Source organism: Mixophyes fleayi, chromosome 3, assembly GCF_038048845.1.
Source record: "Mixophyes fleayi isolate aMixFle1 chromosome 3, aMixFle1.hap1, whole genome shotgun sequence".
In the NCBI taxonomy this organism is placed as follows: domain Eukaryota; kingdom Metazoa; phylum Chordata; class Amphibia; order Anura; family Limnodynastidae; genus Mixophyes; species Mixophyes fleayi.
The window spans coordinates 118,598,385-118,620,804 of record NC_134404.1 but is presented as its reverse complement, the minus strand read 5'-3'; the positions used below and the strand labels follow the sequence as shown (position 1 = coordinate 118,620,804).

Genomic DNA, 22,420 nt, shown 5'->3' with positions numbered 1-22,420 from the left:
GATATAACTGGTGGCAGCAAGAGAGGGTGGCCGAGTAATCCCACCCTATCACAGATATAACTGGTGGCAGAGTAAGCCCACCCTATCACAGATATAACTGGTGGCAGAGTAAGCCCACCCTATCACAGATATAACTGGTGGCCGAGTAATCCCACCCTATCACAGATATAACTGGTGGCAGAGTAATCCCACCCTATCACAGATATAACTGGTGGCCGAGTAATCCCACCCTATCACAGATATAACTGGTGGCCGAGTAATCCCACCCTATCACAGATATAACTGGTGGCCGAGTAATCCCACCCTATCACAGATATAACTGGTGGCCGAGTAATCCCACCCTATCACAGATATAACTGGTGGCCGAGTAATCCCACCCTATCACAGATATAACTGGTGGCCGAGTAATCCCACCCTATCACAGATATAACTGGTGGCCGAGTAATCCCACCCTATCACAGATATAAATGGTGGCAGAGTAATCCCACCCTATCACAGATATAACTGGTGGCTGAGTAATCCCACCCTATCACAGATATAACTGGTGGCAGAGTAAGCCCATCCTATCACAGATATAACTGGTGGCAGAGTAAGCCCATCCTATCACAGATATAACTGGTGGCAGAGTAAGCCCATCCTATCACAGATATAGCTGGTGGCAGAGTAATCCCACCCTATCACAGATATAACTGGTGGCAGAGTAATCCCACCCTATCACAGATATAACTGGTGGCAGAGTAAGCCCACCCTATCACAGATATAGCTGGTGGCAGAGTAATCCCACCCTATCACAGATATAACTGGTGGCTGAGTAATCCCACCCTATCACAGATATAACTGGTGGCAGAGTAAACCCACCCTATCACAGATATAACTGGTGGCCGAGTAATCCCACCCTATCACAGATATAACTGGTGGCCGAGTAATCCCACCCTATCACAGATATAACTGGTGGCAGAGTAAGCCCATCCTGTCACAGATATAACTGGTGGCAGAGTAATCCCACCCTATCACAGATATAACTGCAGACACACATGAAGGCTGAAAATTCATAACACAATACACCAGGAACCATTAGGAGTTTTCCACTTTAGTTAAACAAAAATCCCCTTTTATCTCAATAATAGTACCTTGGAGGGCACAGGCTAGTGTGTAATAAATATAAGGAGGCAGAGACTGGTGAATTCTTTTGTGGGGCCATGGGCTGATGTCAATATGTTATTGTTAGATAAGACACAGATACCTGCCTATGTGAACAAACCCACCCAGAAACATTTATGTGCGCCTTACAAATTTTTAATTACAAAATTACATGCTCTTGGCTCTGGCTTCTAACTTTTGGCCATCTTTATCCAGGTCTATGCTACTTAATGTACTACTTACAGTACTTTAGAAGCAATATATATATATTCAGGGGCGCACGCAGGATTGTTAGGGGGGGGTTTCGGCAGCACTGTACTATTCAGCAGCCGCGGCGCTGTCAAAGAAGCGTCCGCTGTATAGTACAGTGCTGCTACGTGGGGCACATCGTTAGCGGAGGGGAGGGGTTTCTGGAGACCCAGAAACCCCCCCCCCCCCTGCGTGCACCACTGCTATTTTTGCTTCTCTGCAATGGTGAGCTAATCTTCAGCTCCACCTGGTTATTGGTGACAATGGTGCGACTTCTCCACTCAGAGCTGGCACTACAGTTTGGCAAACGTAGCAGCTGCTTAGTGCGCAAAAGAATATGGTAACCCCCCCCCCCCCCCCAAAAAAACACTGAGAAGCGAGGGTGGGGTGCCATTTTCGAGGGGGGAGCTGTCTAGGGCGCTCCAAATCTAGCGCCTACTCTTTCTTAACTACCAAAAAGCCATGTGAGCAACTATACTCACACTGTTCAAAGGAAGCCACTGTTTTTTGCCCACATTATGAAACAGTATCTTAATTAACAGTAGCAAAAAAATGAATCAAATAAAAATGGGTTTTACAGGTTGGCTGGAGACCTAAATAGTTTTGTGTCTGCAATGGCACTTCCTCAGTGCATTGAACAATAATGAGATATTACATCAGGAACTAATGTCCATTGTAATATCCATTGCAGCCTATAGTGCAGTAGTCCAAGCAAGTGACATTTCCATTGAGGAAGCCTCTTTCAAACACTTCCAGTATAAATTAAATAGATTAAAAAAGACAGTTCTTTCTCACTTTCTAAAGCTGGGTACACACTACAGAAATTTCGACCAACTTTTTATGCCGAGCGATTTTACATGCGATCGATGGTCCGATCGCTCGGTCCATGGACTGCATACACACTAGCCTTGTTTAGGACGATAAAGGGAAGAGCGGACGTCCCTTTAGCGACTTTTTACAGCCATGTTGTCGTGAGCAATGACTGTAATTTTATACTCACTGTTGTGGATCAGTCGGAAGTTTATACACACTACACAACGGAAACGAGATTGGAACGAAAATATTAAACGGTACGACCAACCAAATGAGGCGACAATCGCCCATTTGGGCAGACTTTCGACCATCGTGTCACTGCACACACTGACCCGACTTTTGAACGAGAGGTCGTATGTCGGCTGATTTAGCCGATTATTGGATGAAAACTGTGTAGTGTGTACCCAGCTTAAGGCACACTGGCAGCCTGACCTAAGGTAAGTGAAGCAGAAGGGGCAATCTCCCCCACCCCCTCTTAAACATTAGTGCACGCTTAACAATGGGCCCAACTGGATTGCATGGCGAGTTCGACCTGATTGGACCCAAATCTTAAATTAGAAAATAGATTTTAAGTTCTTCACATCAGGAGCCGAAGGGGTGAACCCCTCCTAAAAGAGTGTAAGAGCCCTTCACATTGCCAGCCCAATCTAAAGGGCCAGGGGCTACAAGTTCCATTTAATTTACTCTAACTTTTGGGAAACTCCCTGGCAGTACACCAGCCTATAAATCCATTGAACCTTTTCTTTTGTACCTTTGCTCCTTTATCCACTTACTTTAGAGTCTCCCTGCCACTATGGCCTCTACGTCCTAACATGCGCTGGTCAGGGCCCCTGCCTCAATCCTTGGCCTGCTCTATTTTAGTCCCTACTGCTAGTCCCCCTCAACTTAACCTAGCAAACAATTTGAAGAATTACACACTCCAGGAAGATAGGGGGATAATTTTGTGTTTACTACTGTACTGTTAACATATACATATTTACATATGTACTTGTAGTTCCATACATATATTTCCTCGAATCTTTTATCACTTCTGAACCCCTTCCCCAGTTCATCTAAATCCAAAACAAATCTCAATAAACAGTCTCATAAATAAAAAACAAGGGAGTCGCACACAGGGACACAAGGAAACGTTGATATTATTGCTGCTGATAACTGCTTCATAGGAGCATCTACAAAATAGCCAAGATATAATCTGTGGAATTTCCAGTGGGTCCTTACCAGTGGAGACATGGGTCATCACTGCAGCCAATCAGGGTCAAACTCAGAACTGGCAGACCTAAATATGGCATAAACATGGCACCTAAGACAGCACCCCAGAAGAAGCATCTAGCTTAACTTTCTTATAACAGTAATATTTAAACTAATCATTATAATACATCCAATCCAGATTTTCCAGATCTATCATTTCACTCCAGCAGTCATATAAAAACAACCCCTTCTCTAGCTTGTTCCCCTCCCTTTGCACCAACTATTATTGATGTTGGAAAAAAAGACTTGGCAAATTCATCTTGCAGTGGAGAACTAAATCAGGCTCTGTCTGAACCGTAATCAAAAATGTATAACTTTGCTAAAATAACTACTACATATGCATTTTTGCAAATATATTTGAGATATTGTGAACTAGACACCCTCCCCTTTTCTTCTGTAAATCTTTACAAATGGGGTATTATATTTAATAAAAAACAGTTAAAAAAAAACTAATCAGTGTGTATTCCTAGTCCCTATATATTACAGTGAATGACTAACAAGTGCAACTTTGTCCACTAACCAAAATCCTTACAAACGATAAATTACACCGGTCTGCAACCAAAAAGCTGTTTTCATAATTTTATCTGATTCTTATGTTTTTTGGTGCGCTGAATTCGAAAATGACCACCGTTTTTTCCAGGGACGTCAGGTTTTTTCACAATCGAAATGTGCCTTGGTCAAACAGGTAGCTGGAAATCGCTAAATTTCAAATTCATCATACTTGGGAAAAAAAAACTGAACATGGAAAAACAAAATAATTTTCACTGCCAATGCTCCCAAAAACATGAAAATACATGTTTATTGGTCCTGAGGGTGATCACTGCATTGTTGAGTGTGCTTTCTAGGGCCTGCCCGGACATGTTCTTTCATGCATTAACTTGTTCTCTGATTCCTCCACAATCTTGTATTTCATTTCAGTCATCATCCTGCTGTTGTCTGTGTGGTTCAAAATTAGTGCAATGCCTCCAAGAAAGTGTGTAAATTCGCCTGACAGCTTCAGTTTCATATGTGGAGAGTTCATGGTGAAAAAGCAGCAGCTGAATATTACGGATTTTGTTAAGAAAGTTTATTTTGTTTATTTTAAATTAAAACTTGGTGACCAAGATAAAGTTTGGGCTCCTCATAAAGTATGTAAGCAGTGCGTCGAAGATCTTCGTAATTGGTCAAAAGGCAAGATAAAAGCTTTTCGATTTGGAATTCCTATGATGTGGCGTGAGCAAAAGAATCATAGTGATGATTGTTATTTCTGTTCCTGTGATGTGAAGAGGTACAATTCAAAGTGGAAGTGCACCATCACTTATACCAATCTTCCTTCTGCTATTCGTCCCATTCCCCAGGGTCCAGACGTGCCTGTCCCCGACCCTCCTACAAACCTGGATGAAGTCAATTGGCCTGACGAGAATGGAACTGTACCTCAGCCTGACTGAAGATGGATCAAGTTCTTCAGATGTTGAAGTTGACAAACCAAAACTTTTCTCGCAAGAGGAACTCAATGATTTGGCGAGAGACCTAGATCTACCTAAGCAATCTGCTGAATTACTTGGTTCTAGAATTAAAAGCAAAAATTTGTTGATGGAAGGTACACCTTTTGCATGGTACAGACATCGGGAAAAAGACTTTCTGTCTTACTTTTTTCATGAGGGAAATTTGGTGTTTTGCTCTGATTTAGAGGGGTTGATGGCACAGTTCCACATTCAGTATGATTCTTCTGAATGGAGGCTTTTCATTGACTCTTCCAAAAGAAGCTTAAAAGCAGTTTTACTTCATAATGTGGCCATTATGCGTCCATTCCTGTTGCTCATTCGGTGTACTTGAAGGAGACTTATGAGAACTTGGAGTTGGTACTTAAGAAAGTGGGTTATCAAAACCAAAACTGGTTGGTATGTGGGGATTTAAAAGTATTGTGTATGCTGCTGGGACAACAGGCTGGGTACACCAAATACCCTTGTTTTCTATGTTTATGGGACAGTAGAGACCGACAAAATCACTGGAAGCAAAAAAATTGGCCTAAAAAAGAAGCGTGGGTTGCCTTTACTGTGGTCATAAAAAACTTTTTGGGAAACCAAAAGGACCCAAATTACAAGGAAATGGTGGAAACAATTTTGAAAGCGTTCCACAAGCTTGGTTGCTCCATGAGCTTAAAAGTCCATTTTCTCAACTCACACCTGGGGGTAAATGTATTAATGTCCGGATTCTTCAACTCCGGCGTGTTCAGTGTCTTCGGCGATTAAATTTAAAGCGGCGCTGCCTTGTAAAGGGAAGTTTCCCTTTACAATGCAGCGCCGCTTTAAATTTAATAGCCGAAGATGCTGAACACGCCGGAGTTGAAGAATCCGGACATTAATACATTTACCCCCTTGACTATTTTCCTGAAAATTTGGGAGCAGTGAGTGAAGAGCAGGGAGAACGTTTCCATTAAGATATAAAAGAAATGGAAAGAAGGTATCAAGGGAAATGGAGTGTTACGATGATGGCTGACTACTGCTGGATGCTGTACAGGGATATTCCTGAAGCCACCTAAAAAGAAGAAAAGCTCAAAAAGAAGTTTAGAGTTTAAAAAAAGACGATTTCACAAGCAATCTACTTGAGTGTGGTGTTAATTTTGTCGTCACCCGTGCAAATGAGTTAATATTTTTCATGTAAATAAAATATTTGCGTTAAGAGATTTTTTTTAAACGATGACCACCCGTTTGTTCGAAAACCTGACGTCCCAGGACAAAACGGCCATCATTTTTGGATTCAGCGCACCAAAAAACTTAAGAATCAGTCAACTAACCAAAACAGCTGTCCAAAAATTAGTTTTTTGCATATTTTGTTATTTATTAGACCAAAACTATCATCTTGACAACATTTGTGGATAACATATGTTCACAGTGTTCATAACCTGCAGTTTACAGACAGGTATGTTGATACTTAGGTCAGATATTATATAGACTATTTCGTGGCATGTCAACATGCATATATGAGATATAAATCTTTGGTTTTGCTAAAACACATCATGCTGGAAAATGCCATTAAGTAACCAAAATGGTATCTTCCAGTACTTTTCCTATGACATGTATTTAGTGCATCTGTTACCTACACGCATTTGAGAGAGAGAATCTGTAGGCTGAATCCATGTTCACCAGAATCAGCTTCTAGAGGAGTTAGAAATATCCTTTGTATGAGACACTCATGAACATTGGTTTAGGCCACACAAGATTATTTTGCAAGGCCCGATCCCTATAGTCTGTACTTAGTGGCTGGTCCCTCCCCCAGCCACCTTCTTCAATCAGCCGTGGATCATAACGATCCGCCCCCCCCTCCCTCCCACTATGTGTGCACGCGCCTCTATTTGTGTCACATGGGATGCGCACCACATGACAAGTGTGAAACAGTGATGAAACGGACAGCACGTATGAATTGAACCAGGTAAGTCTGGGGGGGTATGGTAGTAGTATATTAATATAATGTGTGTGGGGGCCAGTATATGACTGTATGGTGTGTGTGTGTGTGGGGGGGCAGTATATGATTGTATGGTGTGTGTGTGTGTGGGGGGGCCAGTGTATTGACTTTATGGTGTGTATGTGTGGAGGCCAGTATATGAATGCATTGTGTGCGTGTGGACCAGTATATGAATGTAGTGTGTGTGTGTGTGGCCAATATATGAATGTATTGTGTGTGTGTGTGTGTGTGTGTGTGGCCAATATATGAATGTATTGTGTGTGTGTGTGGCCAATATATGAATGGAATGTGTGTATGTGTTTCCCAGGATATGAACGTATTGTGTGTGTGCGTGCGTGCGACCAGTATAGGAGTGTAGTGTGTGTGTGAGAGGGACCAGTATAGGAGTGTAGTGTGTGTGTGTGTGTGTGTGTAGGGGTCAGTATATTGTAGATTACAGTAGATTGTTGTGGGAAATGGTTATATTTGTTAAACGGAAATGCTATTTAAATTATTGCTGGGGCTGTTTGTAGGGAGGGAAATAGGTCTATTTATTAAATGTGTATGCTATTAATTTAATGTTGGGGCTGGAGGGAGGAAAATTATAAAATGTGGGTGCTATTTTGATTTAACATCGGGCTGCTTGGAGTTTTTTAAATTTTATGTATCCATTTTTTTTTTGCAAATAGGTCCCCCAACATTCCAGGATCCAGACAAGCAGCTACTAATCTAAAAACACCAGCAGCCACAGGTGGTGAAATTGACAAGAGCAGGTAGGAGAGAGCAAGACAGTTTGGGAGGTATGTCTTGCTTCACACTTACCCGTGAAGGCAGAGCTGCATGCACCCAACAGTAGCGCACACAGTATTGCCTGTGTATGTGTCTAAAATGATAACCATGTTACATCATAGGTTCCCCCCTGTCTAAAGTACCCCCAGAGCTTTAATAAAATTCTGGGCCAGAGTGTCAGATTGACACCTAGTGCTCTGCTACTCCTCCCAGTAGCATCCTTCATATTTGTTTAGGTTAACCCTAAAACAAATAACCCTATTCGCATATAGTGTGAAGCAAAAAACAAGCCCTTTTGTTGGCAAAAACATTAGTGGGTATATTTACTAAACTGCGGGTTTGAAAAAGTGGAGATGTTGCCTACAGCAACCAATCAGATTCTAGTTATCATTTATTTAGTACATTCTACAAAATGACAACTAGAATCTGATTGGTTGCTAAAGGCAACATCTCCAAATCTGCAGTTTAGCAACAGGGCGTTTTGCATTTTGATAAATCAGCCCCTATGTTCAGTACTGTAATAGAATATTATTATAAAACCTATTGCTATATGATTTATACCCATTATAATCAGCCAGGTATGTGTAAAAATACATAAAGTGCTGTAGGGAGAAGGAACATATAAAATAAAATGCAATATAAAGTGAGGTTTGTTTTTTGTTGCATTATTTGTTTTCATTATTTCAAATTTATCATTTATAATAAAGTATTGCTGGATTAAGCAACACTAAAATAGGCTCTTTTTATAGTCATAAATATATATTGCACCAAAAACCACCCTTTAAGGATGGGCTGCAACTTATGAGCCAGTGCGATTTGCTTGCTCCCCGGGCTAAAGTCTACCAGCCAGCCCCTGACTGTACTAGTTTCAAATTTTAGCCTTTCATAATTAGGGATTTTACCTTTGTAGCCAGAAAGGCACAGTGCTGAGCTTTAAAAAAAAAATGTAACCTAACAGAGAGGATGAAAACAATAGTCACTAATGTATGTGTAAAGGTTACTATACTACGACAGGAATAAGCATTTCACATGGTCTGGAACCTTTTTTTCATCTCAACGAAAGCAAATGTCATTTGTTATTATTCATTTTAAGGTTAGAAATACAGACTGCAAAGCCCTTTACTGGTCTGATATATGTATAAATACTTTCCCTATGATAAAAATCTGTAAATATACTCAGTTTCTTAAGCTCACAATATGTTTACTTCTACCGAATTTGGAAAGTTAATATCAGCTCTTTTATAATAAAAAATAAAAAAATAAAAAAAGCAATTTGATCCTTAGGTTTAGTGGTTCTTTACACTGGGTAGGGCTGTATGTGCAAACAGAGTTACCTTTTGGCATTATGCGATGTAGAGCAACAGATAGGAAAAAGATGGAGTCACTATAGTAGGTTCCAGTGCCGGCACTGAAGAGCTTCTGCATGGCTTCTACTATCGGGAACAACTTATCTGTCAGGGCACTGACATCATGGAAAATAACCTGCAGTGCAGAGAGTAAACATGTATGAGAGAACACTTCATTTTCTATAACCAGACACAAATCAAACATGAGCAACGTTTCCTTATTAGTAACCTATTAACATGGCAGACAACTATAGGACTTGAGATGCTAATAGCTCTCCTCACCTCATTGGGCAGTCAGCAAGATGGACAAGCAGTCCAGGGGCTGACAATGATGGTGATGCTGATGGCTCAATTACAATGATAACCATAAAATGAAATAAAAGACACACATGAATATTAACAGGGGATCGCCATCATTAATTATTTTTTACCCTATCCTATGTTCATTTAGAGGACTTTATTTTAATATTAGTGGCCACCACATGCACTCCGTGGCGGCCACTAATATTAAAATAAAGTCCTTGTACACCTGGGTATTACTAGAATGAGTTTAACGCTCTTTCTTAAAGCTTGTTAAACGCACGTTAATGCTGACAGTTCAAAAAATAAAGTAAGTGAATAGATCTGTATGCACACTATGACCAGCACTCATTTCATATCAAGTTCAATGCAGGGAGGCTTTAAGAATGTGCTTTTAATGCTCTGTTAAAAAACGAAGACAAGAAAAAAAAGGTTTTACCAGGCATTGGTTTCCAATGCTTGTTGTGAAGATATTCTTTAAGAGATGACAATCAGTTTATATATGCATTGCATAATTGTTTATAGAATATATTTTAATATACTAAACGTAGGGGGTCTAACATACAATAGGACTGGTTATCAACAAAGTGTAAATGTTTAGTAACCCAGAGCAACAAATAAGCTTTGGTCTGTCTAACGTCTTTCTGGGGATATGCAAAGCGATATTATACAAGATACGTTCTACTCTTCATCAGCCCCATAATGTCCAATAGTTTTATAGAGCATTTGTAGTAGCGATCTTTATCCGCAAATCACTCTGTATATAGGATATGAATGTTACAAATGTGTGCTTTATACAGCACAGATATATATATATGTATGTTAGCTCATAGCTAGTTTCCCTTTAAATGTGAGTTGTTCTGGAATGATGCATCAGACTGGATAACGACACAGTGCACATCACATTATGAATGTAAACTGCACAGTATTTCACAATATTCCAAAATACTAAAGAAGAACAAAAAAAGCAACACTGTAAAATCAAAATTTTATACATGTGAACGTGATAAAAGGCTACTTATTCATTGCCTGGTCCAAAAGCTCAATGTAAACAGACATATGACAGTACAGTACACCCTTCTACAGTATCAAAAATCACTTTGTAGGTTTACTAGCGCTTTATAAAAGTTGGAATTTCAGGAAGAGCATATTCACATAAGAGATGAAGCTAAACTTCTTTATAAAAACAGGATTTATTAGATGTTCCATAAAATGAAATGTAACGGTCACTATTTTGGGTGTGACAACAAACCATATTCCACATTACAGAACTAAGTGCTCTCTCAGTGCCGTAACTAGACATTTTGGTGCCCTGGGCGAGACAGAGCACCGGCGCCCCCCATCTAAGTGGGAGTGGCATTTGTCAAGTGGGTGTGGCCAAGCTAATGTGGGTGTGTCTAGCACTTTACTAAAAGAATTTGTATATATATATATATATATATATATATATATATATATATATATATATATATATATATATATATATATCACACACACATATACATACACACACATTCATATACATACATATATATACATACACACATATACAGGGGCGCCGAGAGGGGGGGGGGGCGTGTACTAATTTTTTAAACTACATTATTTTTTTGCGGCAGGGGGGGGGGGGGGCTCGGTTCTTGGTGGGGGGAGCAGGGTATTTGAAAAAAAACATACTCACGTGATCGCGGCGCCGGCGTCCCTCCTCTCTGCTGCTCTGTGCTCCATTCAGGCTGAATGCCGGGTGTGACGTCATCATGTCACGCCCAGCATTCTGTCAGTCTGGAGCAATGGAGCACAGAGCAGCAGAGAAGACCAAGAAAGAAGAGAGAGGAAAATGTAAGTGAAGGGAGAAAAGCAGGGTGTGGGGACACAGAGGAGTTAAAAAATGGGGGGGGCCGGATTGGCACAGAGGGGTTAAAGAAAAGAGGGACAAAAGCAGCATGGCACAGAGGGGTTAAAGAAAAGAGGGACAAAAGCAGCATGGCACAGGGGGGTTAAAGAAAAGAGGGACAAAAGCAGCATGGCACAGGGGGATTAAAAAAAAAAAGGGACAAAAGCAGCATGGCACAGGGTTAATGAAAGGGGGACAAAGGCAGCATGGCACAGGGGGTTAAAGAAACGGGGACAAAGGCAGCATGGCACAGGGGGATAAAGAAAAGAGGGACAAAAGCAGCATGGCACGGGGGGGTTAAAGAAAGGAGGGACAAAAGCAGCATGGCACAGGAGGTTATAGAAAAGAGGGACAAAAGCAGCATGGCACAGGGGGTGAAATAAAGGGGGACAAAGGCAGCATGGCACACGGGGTTAAAGAAAGGGGGACAAAGGCAGCATGGCACAGGGGGGTTAAAGAAAAGAGGGACAAAAGCAGCATGGCACAGGGGGGTTAAAGAAAGGGGGACAGAGGCAGCATGGCACGGGGGATTAAAGAAAGGGGGACAAAGGCAGCATGGCACAGGGGGATAAAGAAAAGATGGAGAAAAGCAGCATGGCACAGGGGGGTTAAAGAAAGGGGGACCGAGGCAGCAAGGCACAGGGGGGTTAAAGAAAGGGGCCGAGGCAGCATGGCACAGGGGGGTTAAAGAAAGGGGGACCGAGGCAGCATGGCACAGGGGGTTAAAGAAAGGGGGACAAAGGCAGCATAGCACAGGGGGATAAAGAAAAGAGGGAGAAAAGCAGCATGGCACAGGGGGATAAAGAAAAGAGGGAGAAAAGCAGCATGGCACAGGGGGGTTAAAGAAAGGGGGGCAGAGGCAGCATGGCACATGGGGTTAAAGAAAGGGGGACAAAGGCAGCATAGCACAGGGGGATAAAGAAAAGAGGGAGAAAAGCAGCATGGCACAGGGGGGGTTAAAGAAAGGGGGGCAGCGGCAGCATGGCACAGGGGGTTAAAGAAAGGGGGACAAAGGCAGCATGGCACAGGGGGGTTAAAGAAAGGGGGACCGTGGCAGCATGGCACAGGGGGGTTAAAGAAAGGGGGACCGTGGCAGCATGGCACAGGGGGGTTAAAGAAAGGGGGACCGAGGCAGCATGGCACAGGGGGTTAAAGAAAGGGGGACAGAGGCAGCATGGCACAGGGGGTTAAAGAAAGGGGGCAAAGGCAGCATGGCACAGGGGGATAAAGAAAAGAGGGACAAAAGCAGCATGGCATGGGGGGATAAAGAAAAAAAGGGACAAAAGCAGCATGGCACAGGGGGTTAAAGAAAGGAAGGCAAAACGCAGAGGCGCACAGGGGGTTAAAGAAAAGAGGGACAAAAGCAGCATGGCACAGGGGGTTATAGAAAAGAGGGACAAAAGCAGCATGGCACAGGGGGTTATAGAAAAGAGGGACAGAGGCAGCATGGCACAGGGGGTTATAGAAAAGAGGGACAGAGGCAGCATGGCACAGGGGGTGAAAGAAAGGGGGACAGAGGCAGCATGGCACAGGGGGTTAAAGAAAGGGGGACAAAGGCAGCATGGCACTGGGGGTTAAAGAAAGGGGGACAAAGGCAGCATGGCACAGGGGGTTAAAGAAAGGGGAACAAAGGCAGCATGGCACAGGGGGTTAAAGAAAGGGGGACAAAGGCAGCATGGCACAGGGGGATAAAGAAAAGAGGGACAAAAGCAGCATGGCACGGGGGGGTTAAAGAAAGGAGGGACAAAAGCAGCATGGCACAGGGGGTTAAAGAAAAGAGGGACAAAAGCAGCATGGCACAGGGGGTTAAATAAAAGAGGGACAAAAGCAGCATGGCACAGGGGGATGATGAAAGGAGGGGGCAAAGGCAGCATAGAGGGTGCAATGTGATCATAAGGGGGCATAGCATGGTGATGATAAAGGGGCACAGTAATGTGTGTGTGATGGCACGGAGCTTTTGGCAATGTAGTGTGTGTGAAGTAGATGGCTAATTAATGGTTGCTATTTTGTTTGCGGGGTAATGGGAATACTATTTTAATGTTGGGGCTGGAGGAAGGCCTAATTATTAATCATGGATGCTATTGATTTAACGGTGGGGCTGGCTGTAATTTTCTAAATGTAGCCATTTTTTTTTCCCAAATAGGTCCTCCAACATTCCAGGATCCGGACAAGCCGCAACTAAAGAAACCAGCAGCCACATGTGGTAAAAGTGAGAAGAACAGGTAGGACAGAGCAGCATAGTGTGTGAAATGTTGTGACTCTAGTAGGGACAATGCCAATGTTTGGTGAGTGTTTGGTGAGCCCAGTAGGCGCAGGCCAAGACTGAACTCTTTCTGTACACACTGCATTCTTCCTATACTACACAAGGGTGCTAGATGACCTTTGCCTCTGATGAAACGGCAGTTGCATGCCGAGAAACGCGTCAGGCAGCACAATCAGTACACACTGGATATTTGGAGTTTTGGACATTATCTACTTTATATACCCCGGGGTAGGACTAACTATTTCCGGTGAGAGTGACTGTGGGTCCAAATCCTTTGCCGCGAGCGGAGGACATTGAGCCCTACACACAGGTCTGATAACTTTTACCTTTTTCATTAGCCGATTGTCCTGGATCAGTGAAGATATTTATGCTTACTCACGAGAATTCACTGTCGGGAGCGGAGTGAATAGAGCCCGCTCGGAGGCTGGTGAGACACGTTTGCACATAAGTATTCATTTATTTATGCCGGCTGAGATGTGTAACACTCTCGTATAAAACTCCAAGCAGAGTAAGCATACGTATACACTTGTGAGAAACAATTTGGAAGCCCTTCAAGGGCGGTCAGTACCGTGTATCCATTTCTCATAGTTTCTTAGGATCCAGACGGACTATAAATTGGGACGTACCTGGAATGGGAGACATTAAGTCCATCTGTATGTTGGCACTTTATGCTACGTTCACTGAAATTTAGACTCTGATGCCTGCTCAGACTTTCTGATGTATATGTATGGATTTGCTTGTAGCGACCACACATATATACACAGCGATGTGAAGGAATCTGTAAACTATTCTGTCGCTACTGTTATTTTCATATTTACCCTATGTGGTTCCCCCTCATCTGGAGGGATTTGACATTGTGGCATTTTATATTCCAATAACCCTCATTAATGCTGCGATTTCTACTGAGTCCTCTGTTTTGACCTGTTGTGCAGTCTCCATTTAATAGTTTTTATCAGTGTACAATGAAGCATTTACAATTATTTGTATTGAATTTACATGTGTGAATTAAATCATTGTGCTGATCCCAGTTTTGCGCTACCATCCTACTTTTCTTCTAGTCCTGAAAGTCAGGAGTGCTTGCACAAATGTCACGGTCCGGTGAATTCAGGACCTAGTGATTTTGATGCGCTAGCCACGCCCCAATTGCGCATAGCCACGCCCCAAATTGTGTTACCACACTCCTGAAAAATTTTGCGACGCCTACAGGCGGCGCAAAATTTTTTGCTTACTCAACTATAAGGGGGGCCCCATGAATTTGTTGTACCGGGGCCCTGAATTTCTCTTGGCAGCGGGAACGCGCATCAGCTGGAAGGGATGAGAACGCTGGGGATATTCGGGTTTGTGCACGGGCATGACGTGTACACTCCAATCATAACACAGCAGGTGCTGCAGGCTCCCAGTTCGGTTCTGGACAGAGAACATACTATTTATATTCCCTTATTACTGCGGCCGAGGGAGACATGATGGAGCATCATATGATGGAGCATCATATGTCGGGATGACCTAGGAGCCACGATACAGATAAGCGGTTTTTATATTTCTATCTGGTACGCACACCATCTTACTGCAATATATTTCAGTTGTTACTACGTTGATTAAATACTGATATTTGACACACTGGTATATGAAGACCTTTGCGGTGTTCTATATGGACACTTCGTAGATATATTGTCTGGACCAGTGGTTCCCAAACTTTTGCAGTTCGCGGCACCCTTAGAGTCTCCAAATTTTTTCAAGGCACCCCTCCAAAATAATTACTGAGCAGTCCTGTTTTAGAAGTAGTTGGGTAAAAAAAATGTAATAAGTATTTAGGTCACTACAAAAATACTTATTTAGTTGTATGCAAAAATGCCCCTCTGCATCCAGGCACACTGCCCTCTCTGTCACGCTGTCCCCCTCCTCTGCCCTCTGTCAAGCTGTCCCCCTCCTCTGCCCTCTGTCACGCTGTCCCCCTCCTCTGCCACGTTGTCCTCCTCCTCTGCCCTCTCTCACGCTGTCCCCCTCCTCTGTCCCGCTGTCCCCCTCCTCTGCGCCACTGTCCCCCTCCTCTGCGCCACGCTGTCCCCCTCCTCTGCCCTCTGTCACGCTGTCCCCCTCCTCTGCCCTCTGTCACGCTGTCCCCCTCCTCTGCCCTGCTGTCACGCTGTCCCCCTCCTCTGCCCTGCTGTCACGCCTGACCCCTCCTCTGCCCCGCTGTCACGCTGTCCCCCTCCTCTGCTGTCACGCTGTCCCCCTCCTCTGCTGTCACACTGTCCTCCTCTGCCCCGCTGTCACACTGACCTGACCTGCTCTGCCCCGCTGTCCCCCTCCTCTGCCCCGCTGTCCCCCTCCTCTGCCCTGCTGTCCCCCTCCTCTGCCCCGCTGTCCCCCTCCCCCTCTGCCCCGCTGTCCCCCTCTGCCCCGCTGTCCCCCTCTGCCCCGCTGTCCCCCTCCTCCTCTGCCCCGCTGTCCCCCTCCTCCTCTGCCCCGCTGTCCCCCTCCTCCTCTGCCCCGCTGTCCCCCTCCTCCTCTGCCCCGCTGTCCCCCTCCTCCTCTGCCCTGTCACGCTGTCCCCCTCCTCCTCTGCCCTGTCACGCTGTCCCCCTCCTCCTCTGCCCTGTCACGCTGTCCCCCTCCTCCTCTGCCCGCTGTCACGCTGTCCCCCTCCTCTGCCCGCTGTCACGCTGTCCCCCTACTCTGCCCCGCTGTCACACTGACCTACTCTGCCCCGCTGTCACACTGACCTACTCTGCCACACTGTCCTCCTCTGCTGTCACACTGTCCTCCTCTGCCCCGCTGTCACACTGACCTCCTCTGCCCCGCTGTCACAGTGTCCTCCTCTGCCCGCTGTCCCCCTCCTCCTCTGCCCTCTGTCACGCTGTCCCCCTCCTCCTCTGCCCGCTGTCACGCTGTCCCCCTCCTCTGCCCGCTGTCACGCTGTCCCCCTACTCTGCCCCGCTGTCACACTGACCTACTCTGCCCCGCTGTCACACTGACCTACTCTGCCACACTGTCCTCCTCTGCTGTCACACTGTCCTCCTCTGCCCCGCTGTCACACTGACCTCCTCTGCCCCGCTGTCACAGTGTCCTCCTCTGCCCCGCTGTCACAGTGTCCTCCTCTGCCCCGCTGTCACAGTGTCCTCCTCTGCCCGCTGTCACAGTGTCCTCCTCTGCCCGCTGTCACACGAACATACACATTTGCAATTAGTACACAGTTATTTATGTCAAAATGAAGCAATGTTTACGTTTAATATTATAAGTTATATACATGTTAGTGAAATCAAAGGTTCAGATTGCAGGAAATATGTCATGTTTAGTATGATTTTAGTCCCCTATTCATCCGCAGTTGTCCGGTTCATTAGCCGAATGGATCGCACATTGCATACTCTAGTTAGCGATGTTAGGGAATAAATGTTTAAAATGATACTGTCTGTGTAATGTTAATAGACTAGTTTAAACTAGATTCTTGGCGGGAAAATCAGAGTGCATTACCTGGAGAGTTGACCCCCTACCTTTGGATATTTTCGTTTGAACTGGCCTATGACCTGCATTACACTGGACCCTCCTGATGCCTGGACCTATAGAAGCAAGCCAAATGATCTGCATTGTTTTACTGTATTCACTGACTCTATATAAGCAGGGGCTCTGGACCCAGTAGTCAGTCTACTTGACCAGAGTCTTCAGACCTGAATGACTGTACACTGGATCCAGAGCGCCTGCGATAAGTAACGGCTGTACTTATTTTATTCTAATTGTTACTCTGCTACTTTTGGCTATTAAATCACATTGTGCTTTCGAACCACATATTGGAAATCAACAATCGTTATTGGAGCAACTACATGCGCATAACATAATACACATCCTTCTATATCCAGTCATGTGAAGAGTATCCTCTTAAATATGTGATTTTACATATCAACAGAAATTAATCATCTAGTGTTATGATTCAACAAAATAAGAAGCCTACATGTAGAAAGCGTGTATGAAAATGAAACAATTTCTGCTTCCACATAAACAAAGGAGGTGATTTAGTTTAGTGTGTTTCATTATTTGATGACCAGAAAGTGCTACAAACTCTATATATAGCCAGACTCGTTCGTAGTTCAGTATGGAGAACTCGGGTTTGTTTTTACACCATACCAAGTAAAAAAAAAAGATGTCTCATGACCTCTGATAAACAATTGTTTCTCATCAGTTTGAAAATATTTATCAAGACATTTCCAAGCAGAATTAAGTCCATCATTCTACAGTGAGGAAATAATTTACAAATTAACATTGAAAACAGTTGCCATCTTCCCAAGAGAGAGCATCCCAGCAAATTTACCCATAGATCAGACCATATGATGCACCAACAAATCTCACAATAACCCAAGAGTCCATCCAGGGATCTACAGACCCTGGTTAACATGATAAATGTTAACAATCATGACTCCATAAGAAAAAGACTGAACATATGGCTTTCATAGAATCGTATCCAGGAGAAAGACATTTTTCTCCAAAAATAGCATTGCAGTATGACATAGGTTTGCAAAGTCGTATTTGAACAAATTACAAGACTTCCAGGACAATGTCCTCTGGACAGATGAGGCCAAAGTGGAGTACTTTGGTCTTCAAGCACAATGCCATCTTTGGCAAAAAACGAAGCACACTATCACCTAGTACCATACAAACTCTCAAGCATGGTGTTGAAGAGTTATTATTTGTGGTTATTTTATAGCCACAGGACGTGAACGCATCACTATCATGGAGTCCACCTTTATATCAGAGTATTCTAGAGCAAAATGTGAGTCCATCTGTCCAACAACTGAAACTTGGACAAAATTGGAACATGCAACAGAACAATGATTTTAAACATTCCAGGAAATCTACAACTGGATAACTGAAAAAGAAAAGGGTGATATTCAAACCAAAATCCAGACCCCAACCCCAGAGACTGAAGAGCGTTGTACAGAAATGATTGCCTTCAATCATCAATGATCTAAAACAGTTTTGTAAGAAGGGGGTCAAATTTCTTAAATACGTTGCAAGAGACTGAACAGACAATTCATAGCACCCAAAGAAAGTAGTAAGTAAGCAAGCAATGTAATAGACATATATACAGTCGTGGCCTTGCAATTATTTCTAATAATGTACCATTTCTTCCAGAAAATGAAGGAGTTTAAAAAACATTTTGGTAACCACATATGTATTTCTTTGGTTTTCCATACTGTACAAGTTGACCTTGGAAACTGCAAGACATTTTCTTACATTATGTCCTGCAAATACATGCACACACAAGGCAAGTTGTGCCTTATTTAAAACTAGAAAGAGCAACACCTCTTTTGAAATTGTGATTTAACATTTCTGTTATTTGTTGAAATAAAATGGACATGCTCAAGATCCTGCATAAATTTCCTAATGTAGGAAGGTTTTAATCTGTAAGGAGAACTTTCAGTCTGGGCAAACAAAGTATGAGGTTCTCCTCAAGCGTCTATCCTGCTATTGCTAACTAAACAAAGTTACTCAAACTTTGCATTCAGTGACTTTGCAAGCGAGATTCCTGAAGTCTCTCAGCCAACAGGACAGCAAGTTGTTTAAAACTTGAGGGTACGGTTATGCACAAGGAAAACAAAAAATACCAGAAATTTCAAGCAGTATGTCAAGAATCACGTACATGGTAACCCGGAGCATCCCCCTTACTGAACCATGGTAACAGACTGTAAAGAGACATTATTTTCACTTTATTTTTTAGCCAATATTTGCAAAACATAAAAGTATAAATAACTGTAACCCTATAAACTATAATCTGTTAACATCAGCCAAAGCAAATTAAAAAGTGAACTGCCAATGTGAGCCAAATACTTCAATAGAACAGATTTCTTGTGGTCAAATTAACAAATTATCTTGAAAAAGCATCTGCCCGAACATGCCCATTATAGGCAGGTACTGTGGTTGTTATAGCAGTAAACCTCTCTGCTTAGTCCTCTGACAGGCTGGCGACATCACACACATGCACTTCCATATTTATCTTTCATGTCTAACAGTAAGCCTCAGCTGATTGTACAAATCTGCGTGCAAGCGAAGACCTCAGATTAGGAGTGCAACCCAACTCGACTGCTGGAGACCGCAAATGGTAAGCCATTGTTACACAGAGGGACACTATCAGCATACTCTACTTTGCAAGGATAAAGTAATAGCAATATACAAGTGCTCTGAAAAACATGGTGCTCCCATGTCTACAATAATGACCTGAAGTCTTGTGACTTCTTAAGCTATACACTTCACTTCAACTTGTCTTCACCCTGCTGAAAACAGGACAGTAGATAAGGGCTCAGAACAAGAAATATATGGCATACTTGCCAACCTTTCCTCATTGGCTTCAGGGAGATCTCGGGGGAGTTGGGCGTGCAGGGGTGGGGCTTTACGATTCACATCATTTGGCCCCGCCCCTTAATGATTGGCACAATTTTGGCTAATTACAGAAGGGGGTGGGGCTAAGATGATGCGATATTTGCCCCGCCACCTATCTATTGCGGGGGTGAGAACCGGGAGGTTGCCCTGCTCTCCAGGGAGCACAGAAGGTCTCTCAGAAATGTGGGAGTCTCCCGCACATTCCATGAGAGTAGGCAATTATGTATTAAAGAAAGGCAGCTAATGCATCTCGAGTGACTGAAGTGTCTTTTATATTTCTGTCTCCATTACTGAAGTTATGTTGTCTTACCTGTCGGTCTTTGATTAAATCTTGGTCTCCATGAAAATGGCCACCTCCATAGGCATCAATCATCAATACATGGACATAGGACACAATTTCTGAACAGTGTCATCATGCCACAGATGGCCAAGCCAACTGCGTCTTGTACTAGCTCAGCATCAGGGAGAATGTCAGACTATTCAGGGAGTGAGGGAGATCACCCCTATTTCAGGGAGTCTCCCTGACATTCAGGGAGAGTTGGCAAGTATGATATATGGTGACTGCAAAAACAGCAGTATATTTTTCAAGAGGATGTTTTTAAATAATATTGTAAATCTGCTTTAAAGTGTGCACCTATGTTTATTGTCATTTTGCTATGGTTGAACTTTATACAACTCATTTTCTCAAACTACTTTAGCAAAGCCTAGTTGTAAAGTCATTTTCAATTATCCAATTCTCTTTACCTTTTTTTTAATACTTTGCAGATCTTCTGATCGATTTTAACACTCTCGGTATATGCCATAAATCTGCTCTAATTTCATCTACCCAAATGACTCTTTAATATGCCTGAATTTCCTTCTCAGAATGTAGAGCCCTACTGTGAAAAGGTCACAGACATTCATATAACAATAGGCACAGTAAGCACAATTGTGGGGAGGCATGCTGAGAATGAATGAGCAGACAGAGATATTATCTATTACTTTATTTTTTCTTACAGATTCAGATATTTAGGACCTAAATTTACATAATATCTTGCTTTTTCACTATTGTGTCTTGATGGTCCACCCACGGCATATCGAGGTGGGTGCCTACCCTCCATTCTCAAGGGACCCTTATACAAACTAAAAGTGTGAGGAATACTGTACAAAATTTTAAATGACACATCAGAGGGCCTACCTCAATTCACTTTAGAACATCTCCTTTCATTAAATAAAACTTCATTTTTAGTGCTACATTACTGCTCGTTTTAGTCTAATTTTTCACTTACATTGTAACTGCTAGGAGAGGACATTGGGATCGGGGCATTTTTGTGCTTGAAGTTTTTTGTTTTTTATTTGCACATTGGGCAATAAATGTCTAGAGATGTGCTTTTCTGCCGAGTAGGAACTGGAAGGCACAAATGCCCTCATGTAGAGTTGGACGCATTTTACGTCACAACCTCAGACCTAAAACGCGTCTGACAAAAACAACACAATTACGTGCTTATTCTGAGTCACGGTTATCTTATGCATACAATGTTAAATGTGTCTGCAGTATCATATACTTTAAGTCAATCATGATGTGCTAGAGACATATCATGATGTGCTAGAGACATATCATGATGTGCTAGAGACGTCGGTCATCAGATGCATTTTAATGTAGAATACATGCTGGTACCCGTAGTTCCACACAAGGAAACCCTGCTATAAAATCCCCACAGACACCATGAAAAAAATCCTACTCCATGCTTAACAAGGACTGTAACTCCTCTCGTCAGCCAGTGTAAACTTCAGCTCCGCTACCAACGCTACATCTAGCTCTATCAACTCCTGGAATTTGCCGGAAACATAGCTGAATCCGCACAAATCCAGGCACAAACTGCCACTAAATAGAATAACCCTTTGTAATATGTATGTAAATGGGAACCACTAAAATGGATCTCTGTACAAAAAAAGGATCAGTAATATTTATATATACCTTAACACATGGAACACCCAAAATCGAAATCATAGATCGGCGGTTCCCAAAGTGTGCGCCGCGGCTCCCAGGGGTGCCGCGGGCCAGCCCTAGAAAAAAGAAAGCAAACAGAAATTTACCAATCCGCGCGGCGCTAGCACCTTGCAGCCTCCTCTCTCCCGCAGCTGTCACTGAATATCGACGTCAGTGACAGCTGCGCGAGAGAGGAGGCTGCAGGGTTCTAGCGCTGTGCGGATTGGCAAGTTTCTGTTTGCTTTCTTTTTTTCTATAGCCGGCGCCTGGCGCGGGGCAGAGGAGGAGGGCAGAGGGCAGAGGAGGGGGACAGAGGGCAGAGGAGGGGGACAGAGGGCAGAGGAGGGGGACAGAGGGCAGAGGAGGGGGACAGAGGGCAGAGGAGGGGGACAGAGGGCAGAGGAGGGGGACAGAGGGCAGAGGAGGAGGACAGAGGGCAGAGGAGGGCACAGAGGGCAACGTGAGACAGGGCAGTGTGCCTGGATGCAGAGGGGGCAGTGTGCCTGGATGCAGAGGGGGCAGTGTGTCTGGATGCAGAGGGGGCAGTGTGTCTGGATGCAGAGGGGGCAGTGTGCCTGGATGCAGAGGGGGCAGTGTGCCTGGATGCAGAGGGGGCAGTG

The 22,420-nt window shown here is 43.7% G+C and overlaps 1 protein-coding gene across 1 annotated transcript in view; it reads right to left on the bottom strand.

The window, feature by feature from the left end:
• The window catches only part of XXYLT1 (xyloside xylosyltransferase 1), a 178,856-nt gene that overhangs the window by 129,063 nt on the left and 27,373 nt on the right, over positions 1 to 22,420 (bottom strand). The window contains exon 2 of the mRNA XM_075202250.1: positions 8,997 to 9,144. Coding sequence (XP_075058351.1) covers positions 8,997 to 9,144 — 148 coding nt within the window. The remainder of the gene's footprint in view (positions 1 to 8,996; positions 9,145 to 22,420) is intronic.